This window comes from Pteronotus mesoamericanus, unplaced genomic scaffold (assembly GCF_021234165.1).
Source record: "Pteronotus mesoamericanus isolate MK-2021 breed Mesoamerican mustached bat unplaced genomic scaffold, CSHL_Meso_final contig_65, whole genome shotgun sequence".
In the NCBI taxonomy this organism is placed as follows: domain Eukaryota; kingdom Metazoa; phylum Chordata; class Mammalia; order Chiroptera; family Mormoopidae; genus Pteronotus; species Pteronotus mesoamericanus.
The window spans coordinates 10,991,153-11,003,998 of NW_026555228.1; the positions used below are offsets into that span (position 1 = coordinate 10,991,153).

At 31.4% G+C, this 12,846-nt stretch overlaps 1 protein-coding gene across 5 annotated transcripts in view; it reads left to right on the forward strand.

Annotated features, from left to right (window-relative positions):
• The window catches only part of CNKSR2 (connector enhancer of kinase suppressor of Ras 2), a 269,164-nt gene that overhangs the window by 146,918 nt on the left and 109,400 nt on the right, over positions 1-12,846 (forward strand). For 3 of the 5 annotated variants that reach the window (XM_054581133.1, XM_054581134.1, XM_054581137.1), the window contains exons 9-10: positions 1,379-1,525; positions 11,364-11,497. In XM_054581133.1, coding sequence (XP_054437108.1) covers positions 1,379-1,525; positions 11,364-11,497 — 281 coding nt within the window. The remainder of the gene's footprint in view (positions 1-1,378; positions 1,526-11,363; positions 11,498-12,846) is intronic. The other 2 variants (XM_054581135.1, XM_054581136.1) reach the window with 1 other exon arrangement.

The window sequence follows — 12,846 nt, forward strand, 5'->3', positions numbered from 1 at the left end:
TCTGAAAAACCTTGAGATTTTAAATATTATAAGATCTTGCTTCTATTTTGTCCTAACTCTTTCTCTTCACCATCATTCAGTTCAGCTATAGTAGAATTTAAATGAATGCTCATTCATTATATAAACCAAAGTCTCCCATTATTCTACAGTGGATGTGGTTCAGAGTACTTGTTCATCATAGTCTCCGGGGATCTATGCTTCTTTTGGTGAAATGCTTACTCTTTCCGGCTTGAGCATTATCTTCCAGGTGAAAACATGAGTAACAGACAAAGGCACCCTTTCCCTTTCACTTGATTGCTTAGCAAGAAACTAGATCACTGTTGAGACCGTTTGCTAAATCCTCTTTGTAACCTAGGATAAATTTCGGCCTGATGCATTTATATAACACATCCTGGAAAAAAAATCTAATACATTAGAGTTGTGATAAAAGTCTCTTTCTTTTAAATGTTAAGTGTATTTTTTTATCCTTGAAATAATAGGTATTTGGAATGTGTTTCTTTAAAGCAAAGTTCTAGGATTTCAGTTACCTGAAAACTGCATAACTAGTCCATCCTAAAAGCAAACTAACAAAAATTATTCTATTTTCAAAATATTAAAAAGACGATGAGTACCAGAATTTAATGGATAACAGTTGAGTCAGGTTTTAGGACATTTATCAAGTACTTCAGTTTAATTATACAATATGTTTTGAGGTGATATTCAAATAGAATGGCTTCATTAAATATAGCACATTATATTTTAAGTTTATAAAGTGGTTTGGAACACACTTTCAATAGCTGCTGCATTGGAGTAGTATTACCTTATCATTTTTTATTCTATCTTACAGCATGGTAAAGGGTGTATTTTATTGATGCTATCTTCCATGCATCAAGAGTGTTGCCTTGGTGTGTCAGTACCAGCTATTGGTAGTGTAATATCACTCTAATTTATAGACACTTGTACTACATATCTCTAAAAGATGGTGATGAGAAAGCATGTGTAGTTTGTAAGCTCAGGACATTGCCAAATCCTTGTTTATAGGCATGTGGACTTTGAAATTGTACTTGTGAACAGAGGTTGGAACTAGAACTTGCACACCATTAATGATGACATAATTTCTTTAAATTCTAAATTACTCCATTGGTAGGATACCGTTTTAGTCTCTGACGTGGTAAATGTCCATTAGCTGATCTCATAATGATATGGACTCTAATGCAATAAAATGGTTAATCAACTCAAAGATAAAATTTATTTCTTAAGTATATATCTCCTGAAAATTGGTAGGATGGTACACCAATTATGTGATTTTCATTTTTTACTAATCTTATTAAAGGGGGAAAACATTAAATTTTTGAATACTGTACCTCAATTTTATTGTAATGATTTTGCTGGTTACCAGGTGGGGTGGCAGTTGAAAAATTTGGTGAATGCACTACGAGAGGACCCGAGTGGTGTTATCTTAACTTTGAAAAAGCGACCTCAGAGCATGCTTACCTCAGCACCAGCTTTACTGAAAAATATGAGATGGAAGCCCCTTGCTCTGCAGGTAATGAAGCTTAATCATAAGTCATACACCATCATTTTAGCCATAGATTATCTCAGTAATGCTTCTTTATTGTGCCTCATCTCAGCAGCATATGGATTAATCTTGTATGCTTTTGAAAATTTGTTTGTGAAATGATTTCTTCACAGCTTATCCTAATAGGCTTAATTGTGATAAAATATGAAAGTTTCTATAACTAAAGCCCAAATAATAAAGAAATCGGCCTTAATTTATAAACATGTAAAAGCATAATTCCAAATAAACCACAAGTTATTTCAAACCAAAATATGGATAGAAATAAAAATGAGAGGTTTCATTTTTTAAATATAATCTTCTATTTAAAATTTATACCCACATACACTTCTTGAAGAACCTAGATGATAGTTTATAGAGTTCTTTTAAATCAGGTCATAAGATAGTAATAGTTATTTATGAACAGTAGGTAAAGGAAGTTTTAGATAGTTACTAAAATGGACCAACTACATTCCTCCTGACTGACCATTTTTCTCTTTTCCACTCTCTAGGGTGGCAAAAATAGAGAAATTGTTGCATTAGGATCTCTGCATCTTTCTTCACCATGAAACATCACTCTAAATATTATTCTGGGTGTTAAGTTATATTCCTTAAGAAGCTGAGATATCTAGGAAGTTATAAATATAGAATTCTGGTTGATGAAAGACAAGAAAGCAATATATTTTCTTCCATTTCAGTCAGGATATAATCTTTAAATACATCATAGAAGAAATTTTTGTTCTTCATAAAAAATGAATTTTTATAAAATAGGAGACTATTACCTTTCTTAGAAGTCTAATTTTTAAAAATTTAAATTGCCAATTGCAATAGAACACTGCCCACTCAGATTAAAAAGAAAAGCAATATGTAAAAATCCCATTGTTGTCACTGCTGTGTAAATTGTTATTAAGTGCTGTTAGTACGTATACCATTCTTAGATTTTTCTTCCCTAAAATCCTAAATTCTCCATTACACAGAAATGGCCTTATCAATTATAATGATTTCTAATTATTTAAAACTTTGCTACTCATTGTCCTCAAATTTGTATTATGCATAAATAACATAAAACATATAAAATTTTCTAACAGTAAGGTCTTTAAATTTTTAATGTGAAACTTTCTAATTTTCAAAAGAATATATGTAAAACTGTGTTAATATATCCAAATACATTTGACTTGCAATATGTTTATTATTAAAGAGATTTGATGGTCATTGAAGTTCAGAATTCAATGTTTGACTCATTAACCCATAGAATAATAGATTCGACTTTACCATCACATCATTTTATTTTCTTGCTGCATTATAAGTTGCTTTGTTGTTCCAATCTGTAGTTTTCTATTGATATGTCTTCTCTAAAGATCCTTCTTCAAAGTTTGAGAGTTGGGAATCCTGAAGAAGAGGCCCATACTTTCAGCTTTTAGGTTTTCTTCTCAATATATGTATAGTTAAATTTAAGTTTTTCTCTCTAGTCTCTGTTTCACTTTGAACCCCCAAAAGACATTAGCTTCTTGTCGGTCCATGAACTCTGAGGGAGTATCTCTAGAAAATAAATTGATAATTTGGCCCACTTTTAGATTCTTTTGCACAAGTTCAAACTGGAGAATTAAGGTAATGGCAGTACCCAGTTAAGAATCACTTTTATATAAAATGCTAAAATTATTGAAAGACCAACATTTCTTTTCTGCTTCATATATATTTGATATGTGTATTCAAAGCTGGAGAATAAAGACTTTAATTTTTAAAACGACCTCACCTCATTTCTTAATTATAACAGATTTTCAAGGCCCTGTTTCTAGGTCCATTCCCAAATGCCAAGGAATGTGCCTCATCAGATCACTAATTATAATTACTCCTCATTGACTATTCAGTTATCCTGAGTATATTTGGAGGTTTACTTTTTCAGAATGTTGACATCAGATAAAAGAAAGTCAGAATTTATGTAAGTGCTTATATGTATTGACTTTTTAATTAATTTGTTATTTCAACTGAATTTAGTTCACTTAATATGTATTGTCTAAGCTCAACCCCTTATAGATGAACAATGCCCTTGGGCGTCAAGGGAGAGTTCTGCTCTCTACTTCTTTGAAAATTGCTTCAGAGCTTGACTTTTTATAGAGCAAAAGGAAGATTATTTATTTTTTTTATTTTTTATTGAATTTATTGGGGTGACACTGCAACTAAATACTCCCTAGTGGTGTTAAAACCAGATCTTAGGAGTAAGGGCAATGGTTAAGTCCTCTAACGTATACCAGCACCACCAGATCTCCCTGGATTCTATTTTGAAGACTTGACATTGTATCACCAGAGTTCTTTCTTGATCTTAAGGCTTTGGCCTGTGCCGAAACACAGACACTAGAAGTGTAATGGAAACTCTCTGGCCAGAATTTGTATATAATGTAGATTTTGATACAACCAAAGATGGACAAAACCTGAGGTTGCCAAGATTTGGAAATTGAAGGTAGACTGCCTCCAGTGGGGGAAAATTCAAAGAAATAGTGGGATGAAAGTCTTGCAGGTAGTCTTGGACTCTTGTGACTTTGCCTAAGGCCACATAATTTTCCTATTCTCTGAGAAAGGACCTCGGATGTGGAAAAAGTACTTAATCCTCTGTGCAGACACAAGTATCATTCTTATTATATTCTTGTTTCTGGTATGTGTACAAATATGTTAGAGCTAAAATGCCCATTAACTCATCTAAATATAAATATTCAGTGTCCAAACCTGAAGAATTAGACATTAGATCATTTCTTTTATCATAGGGTATACCAGTAGTCTAGTAAGAATTATTTAAAGTAGAGGTTACAAAAATAAACAGTTTGTGACATTTATATAACTCAATATGTTCATTTCATTGTTTTGGTATACTATACCAGGTTTTACTTACCTACTAGCATTTTCAGGTAAAATATGGCAAAGTCTTATAGCATTGAGCTATACACTAATACATGCATGTTAAACAACTGTTAGAATAACTGAAAGATTACTTATTTTTTAAACTAACAAGGAAATAATTTGTACCTACACAAATAAAATATGACCTTATCTACCCTAAGGTAGAAGACTAAGGAATATCACATGTTTTAATGAAAGAATCTTTATTTCTAAAAATATATTTAAAAGATAGTTCTATTATTAATCAACCATAATGATGAATTTTGACTTGGAATTTCTTTGGAAAATCTTTCATGGAATTATAACCAAATAAACAAAAGCATACAATTCAGCTTTATGCTCACAGAGAAATTTCATTAGTACATTTCATGAAATTTGGCAGCCCTTTTGTTAAATTCTTGATTTCTCAAACATTTTACAATAGAACTGCAAGATGCCTGAGTCAAATACTATAAACATATTTAACTTGGAATTGAATTCTGTTGTCATCTTCATCCATTTACAAATAGTAGAGATGTTTTACCTAAGAATATTTTATTCTAAGAAAGCAAACTGGGAATTCCCTGTTTTTTGAGAGGTGTTTTTAAAACCATGTCCTTAGTACCATCCTCTACTAATGTGCTGGATTTTGGTAAGCAGGGTGATTGCTTATGGTCAAGTTCTAATTCAGTGAAAAAATTTCAGGCAACTATGGGTTAAACTCAAGGTATATTTTTTGATATTTATGGTTTTAAATTAGGGCATGTAGGTCACAAATATCCATGGGTGGTGTCATTTTCTTCTTAAAAGACATGTATAGCTGGACACTGACAATAATGTTGATTGAAATCATCACTGGGAATCAACAATTTTTTAAAACATTAAGACCTCGGCATTTTTGGTGAGAATACATCTCAGATATGACCACTAAAATCAATGCTGGAATTCAACATACTGATATAGGTTTCATTAAATACATTTTTATATAAAATAGCATCAAACTGTATCTTTAGACTTATGTTCCTAAACTGTATTCTAGTCCATAAATCTTATTATATCTTGTGATAGTTTCTTGTGTGGTTTTGTGTTTCCGTTTAATACTTTATTGCTTAGCATTTTTACAGGATATTTAACTTTGAGCAGGAAATGAAATTGGAAAACAATTACAGCAGTTGATTTTTGTTCTATCAACTGGTATAACAACTGAAGAACATTAATTGATTTCGTTGTATTTCAAATATAGATATGAATCATTGAAGTCATTCTGTAAAAATCAAAAAGCATAAGCAATAATAAAATTTATTTTAATATCAAAGTTATGGTCGGTGTGACTGTAAAAACCATTAGTTAACAGAGTTTATGTTTCTGAAAGTTTTGTTTTAAAAGCATGTTTTGAAGAGGTAGATAACTAATATTAGGACACTAGAAAAGAAAATAAATGTAAACTAAAAATATAATTGTGGCAACTCAGAGGCAAAAACAGTTATGTGTTTTACATCCTCAAATTAATAAATAGCTGCAAGCAATTCTCATATCAAATTTTTGGTCACCAATGTTTAAGCAAATTAATTAAAGGCTCTCAATCACAATTGTGTTGTCAGCCAAATGCGTGCAAAATGTTGACACAAGCAATAAAAATTATTTTTAGTTGTTTTATTCTTTAGTTTCCCTTTCTTTCTTTAGTTACTATTCTAAAATTTGAGCTTGGCTGTAATTTGAAATAACTTAAAGTCTAGTTTTAATGTTGCAGTATTAATTATGCCAATAAGACTGGCAAGCACAAGAATAAACACCCTAGTGGTAGTCATAGTAGAGTGTGCAAAATATGATGATTCAATGGAAAAGCCATTTTGTCACGTGACTCTGATGTCTCTTTTAGTTGTATATTGTGTAACTACATGCATTTTTTTATGCACACGTCTGTATTTTTAACATATCCAAATTCAGTTTCCTGATCAAATCCATGGTCAGGAAAAAAAAAGAACATGTTGTTTTCTTGGTAGTCTGATAGGGAAGGGAAGACTACATGCTTATAAAAGAAGGCTCTTTTTATTTTTATAAATTTGTATTCTAGAAAAAGCTGTGGAAAAAAAATGAGAGTGAGAGAATTTTGAATACATGTGTTTCTCCTACATCCTTTTCAAATGATTTACTACTTAAAAACCTTACCCAGGAAAAAGGATGCCCATAATTTTCCAAATTAAATCTAACACTCCTTTATGTGGTCAAGACACTTACAAGATTGTATGCAATGTCTTAACTCCCAAAATCCAGAATACATTTTCTCTATAGCATTTGTTTAGATGATTAAGAAGACAGTTGCTAACATAAAACAGTATCCTGGTACTTGTGTTCAGAATTACAATAAAAATGTGTTTGAACTGAGTAAGGACTTGTGTGAAATGTTTTGTGCTAGAATAATGAGGTATTCTGATGCATTTGAGTCTGTGCTTTTTCCTAAGAGTGAATAAAATAAATGGCCAGGTGTTATACATGATGTAATCATTCATACTTCAGTGGGTATTTTACCCCTGGAAAGCGGAGCAAGCTCTTTGTGATCTTTGCATTAGTGAATTTTAGAGGTAACTACATAAAATGTAATGCACTGTGTTAATCTTTAACATTGGGGCTGTCTCTTTGTTATTGGTTTCATCATGACTTTCTATAGCTCTGTGAATGCTGGGTCACTGACCAGACCCAGGGGGACAACTCAATTAAGATATACTTGCCAAAGTTCTTAAAATGTAAACTGTTTCAAGTAAAACCTCAATGTCAAATGTAGTTTCTTTATATGGAAGTTCTTTTGCTATAGTACTTAAGACCTTATGGCTTTCAGAGGTACATTGATATCTTCCAGATGTGTTCAATTACCTTAGAGCTGTAGAATTGGGGACACAAGGAAAATACCTTACAAAAGCTGAAAATTTTATTCGACAATAATCACAATCTTCCAATGATGTTTAATATGGATGAGTAAGATCTTATTACTGAAGTATCATTCATGATTCAGAGGAAGATTTGTACCATATTATATTATTAGATACAATTTGAAAGTATATGGTTCAAACTGACAATATGAAAATGTATGTATACATTTTACCTAGTAGATTTCTGAGTCCTTTTAACAGTAGTAACTTACCATTAATTGACCTAATGTTATAAGTGCATATGATCACTTTATTTAGTGATTTGAATATCTCAAAAGATGCCTGCCAGTGCCACCAGAAATACCTAATAGATCTCTTATAGAAAAGTAACAACATATACACAAATGCATCTTCGCTATTGGAGCCTCACTGAATATGGAAGGAGAGCTTTATGTCAGAAGAACAATTTAGATCTGAAAACTAAATGTTATGACAAGGTACTTCCTAGAAATAAACCCCTTTGGGTAGAATGCAGACTGGGATCCATGTCAAACCAGATTGTGTACCGTAGTGGAATCAAGTTATACTGAAGATCCATGCTCACTCCAGTAACAGATAAAGTCTTTAAAAACCTTTGTATTTCATCCATATGTGATGACAGTTGTTAATTCTCTTCCCATACAGATTTTACCAATATAAGAGAATCAAAATGACAAGATAAAAAAATTACTCTTTATTTCTACCTTTTTTTTTTGTAAATTGAAAGTTTTTTATGGTACAATGAGAACTGCTTTTCTTATACTATGTTTCAAATGATTGAAAATGAATGTTGCCCAGATAGCAGCTATCCTTCTGCATTATTATACTTACATATTTAGACTTTTTTTCTGAAACTAAGGAATATTATTAAGATTTGAATTGAATACTGAGAAAACACCTTTTTTTTTATTTGAGGGAAGCTTTCCTTGTCACAAGGTATATTTCCACTCAAATGGTTGTTGGTGGTAGATGTGATTTTAATGCCACTTGTTACAACTAAGAATTTCTTACTGCTAATTTTATCTAATAGCATCATTTATTCTGTACTTGATTTAGTCAAATTTTGCCTATCTTTCTAATGTTTTTAAATGCTTTTTTCATTCTTTTAGTCATTTAATATTTTACTCTTTTAATTTTTGTCCAAAGTTAGAAAAATTTTTAACGAAGTACAATTTCAGATTATTACAAAGACCTCGTTTTGGGTTAGGTAGCTATTTCCATTTTCCCTTGAAGTTTCTACTTTACCATACTTATTTTTCCATTGCTTAATGGCTGTTTTTTAAAATGAGATTCTCAAGAAGACTGTTTACTTTTTAGCTTGGATTAGCTTGACAAAACAGTACAATTAGTAGACAAAAACATACTGAACATATTTAATATTTACCAAGCATTTTACTTGGTACAGGGTGTACTGATTAGCCAGATGATATATGTATGATAAACCAGTTGAAATGTTTTGTATGATTTACCAGTTAATAAAATAACTAGCAAGTTTAATTAAATAACAGAATGGACTAATTTCTTTTTTCTCTGAAAGAACAAGTTTGTTTTTTTTCCAACCAGTTCAATTAACTGAACAGGCTGGCACAATCAAATCTATTATCTGTTTAAATATATTTAAGAGTGTTTTTCTTCTACATATTTGCTAATTTAGCTAATCACATCAACCAATGACATTAGTAGCAACTCCTTGCTAAAAATAAAAATCTAGGAAAATAGTAATTTGAAGGAAGTTGACAAGGCTAATCTTTAAATTTCCTGGAGGGGGAAAGGCATAAGTACCCTATGTAGACAATCCTGGTAATAGTCCAGGCAGATTTAAATACTCTGTTAATCCTACCTTAGATGTCAGGGGTGTTTAAGTATACTTGTAACCATTGACTCCTACTTCTCCTTTTTTCTTCCTTTCTCCCTCTTTTTTGGGGGAGGTAAAGGACAGATAATAACCAAAAGAAATATCTTTAGTTCTATAGATGATAAAATAAAAGGAGAGAAGTCTTCAAAATAAAAATAGTGACCCTAAAAGAAAGAGAATAAAATTTTAACTTATATTATTTTTTTTAGTACTTATGTTTTTAGAACTTTTAGCTTAAGTTCACTGGCTGTATTAGGATATTTTAAAATAAGAGAGATATTAGAGCATTTAGAAAGCATCCTGAATATAAGTTTCTCTCTTACAGTGCATCTGTTGGCAAGTTTTGGAAAGTAATGTACTGTTTAATGAATGTTTTCTTAACATTTCTATAATGAGGAAATTTTGGTCCACCTTATTGTTTAATGTCATCTATATTTAATACCAAGATGTCCTGACAGAGGGGAAGCAGTTATATACAGAGTCACATCACAATGACTATACATACATAATAAATCTAAATACTTGATCTAATTAGAACCCATCATTCAAAGATCTGTTGTAGAGGCATGAAATTTATCCCTAGAATACAATTCTTTATTTCCTCAGGTTTCATGGTGTTCATTCATACAGGTGACTACCTATATAATCTCAGGATTTCCAATTTCCAAGATTTTTGTTTCTAAGGGACAGACTGGACAGTATTCCAAAATAAGCATAGTTAAATATAACAGTCTATACTGCATATTTTCATAACATCTCAATTTCTCAACATATATAGGTTCTGAGTTTTTATATTATATGAGATAGAATATTAATAGAGTCCCAAAATAAATGATCAAATATTTTTTCCTTTCTTTAATTTCTATTTTACATAGATTAAAAGTTACCTGTCATTTTGGCGGGGTGTGTGATTTCAAGGTATTAAGGTGAGCTGTGTAGCAGGGAAGGTAAAAACTGTGCACTGAATCATAAACTATGTAGCGTACCCTAGTGATCTACATTGTGCATTGTATTTATGCTTTTCTTAAACATATTTTGTTTACCTGTTCAAAAGTATTGTCACAATATAAAATAATTGTAATTATGCCATTTTTGAGTATCCAGCAATATGTGTTAAAGTAATAGAACTGTGGATTTATATAGTTATGCTAAAATGTTTCCATACTGGCTAAAATGGCAACATCTTGTCATTTGAAGGTACAGATCATGTCGTGATCATTATTTTTGTGTTTGCAATTGCACTAAAATGCTTATTTTTAATATTAATTTATATTTAGCTAATCAGTAAGACCTGTACGAAAAACACGAAAATTTGTGAATTTTAGTTTCTCTTTAGGACAATTTCTTGAACCACAGGATCAGTTTGAACATTGTGAAGCTCAGATTTGGGAGCGCTCTTAAGTTAATGCATCCTGATGTATTGCTCAATTTAGTGTCTATACCATCTTAATTTTTAAAAACACTTATTTCATACTTAAATTCAGGCATGAAAGTGAGATCTATAGATAGGCAACTAAAGTTTACTTTAAACAACGATAAACGCATGTACCTATGAAAGGGGAAATGATTATGGCACACTGATCACCATACTTTTGAAGATGTACCATAAAATGACTTTGAGCAGATAATTGTGTTTATATTTACCAAAAAAAAGCAGCTTTTTCCTAGACAATACTCTCTTGTTATTGGCCTTTCATGCTCCATCCTTGTAACCTTTTCTAAGAATCTGTGACATTTTGCTAACTTAGGAGTATGGTGTATCTTTTGGGGGAAAAGGTCTGAAATATCTTTCTTGTATATCAGTTAAGATGTGAATGAGCTAATTCTTTTGAAAGTTACTCTTTATTATCTTTCAAAGGTGGGATTCTAACAAAGCAAATTAAATTTAAATAAGTTTTTGACAGTGAGATAAGTCTTCCCATTATGAAACACTTTGTGGTACTATATAAATAACTTTTATGTGGTTATACCATAGAATAAGGTGAGTTGGGAACCAAGTGGAAACCTCTAAAGTAATAAATTACCTGTTTTTGGAGATTCAAAGGAATATCCATGTGGCAAATAACATGCTTCTTGATTTCAGCCAAGCTCAAACACTTTGCAGAAATAGATCATTTTAAAATGATAACTATGTGTCGTTGTTGTTGTTTTGTGTGTTGTTTGTGTGCGTATGTATTTTCTTTTTCATTTTAACCAGCCTCTTATACCTAGAAGTCCCACAAGCAGCGTTGCCACGCCTTCCAGCACCATCAGTACACCCACCAAAAGAGACAGTTCTGCCCTCCAGGATCTCTACATCCCCCCGCCTCCTGCAGAACCATATATTCCCAGGTATAAAACTAACCATCTTGTTCTAGGCAGCTTCTATCCAAAGACTAACCTAACTGCATGTAAACTGTGAAGTAAATTCTCAAGGAACGTAGTTTCTCAGTTGGAAATTTTGAACACATTCTGGAAAACCATTGCATTACAGAGAATGTGCTTTGTTTAAAAACTAAATATGTATTAAACACTATGATTAAGTATCTTATAAACATTCTCTACAATAGGAAAGAATAAGAAAGTACTATTAAATAACAATTAGGATTGTTTTGGTAAGTAAAAAATAAGTGAGGCTATTTGATGAAGAAGCCCCTGGAAATCTCAGGTTGCTTTGAAGAATCTCATACATTTTTTTCCTAGAGAAAATGTTATAGATAGCTTTAATAACTTTTTAAATGTATGTAATGAGGGAGGGTTTTGGGGGGATGAAGATGAGAGATTTTTCCCCCTGATACTTCTCTATCTATAATTTCCACTTGATTTACTTCATTAATGTTTCTATAAGAAAGTTAGAGAGAGCTTGCAAGAAAATGACTTGCTTTTAAAGTCTATGTCCTAGGTTTCTTGAGGTGGTATCCCCAATTCACTTCCAAATTCCTACTTGAAATTCCTGGCAGACGTGGAAGAATAGACCTTGGTGCTATAATGCATTCTGTCCAAAAGCATTCTTGCATCCAGCCTCTGGAATACACAAATTATGGAAAAGGACCAGTACTAAGTGGGGATAATTAATACCAATCACAAAGAATTTGATTCAGTTTTTAAGTTAATTCTGCAGTCATTCAAAAACAATAATATAAGGTGTCTTATTTTCAAGCCATAGTTAATATTAAATTTCTTTGGTATAAAAAAATGAAAATACTTTGTTTTTATTAATTTCTATTATCCTTTAGTACACTTAATGTTTCATTCTATTAGATACGATGGTACTGACATTTTACGATCTAAATGCTACATGACAACATGGCATGTCTGCAAATACTGTGTTGTCATTTAGTAATAAAGCTATTGTCAGTTTTATAAACATTTTGCTTCACATTCCTGAGATTTAAATGTAGCTGTGGGGAAGTAGTTTATTATAAGATATAATTTACTATGCTGTCATTTCACAAATATTTCTAACATATAATTTACAGTCTTATGTTAAATTTACAATCAGATGTAAAAGTCTATCTGATACCCTAGTCAAACTTAAGGTGCATTTTAATTCTGTTAAGATAGAGTCAGACTTCCTGCATTGCTCTTGCATGAGAAACAATAAAACATGCATGTTTCAAATAGAAGAGATTTTTATTTTACTGAAAATGACTAAGAAGCCACATTCAAAGGGCTACATGTACAAATAAACATCAGAAGAT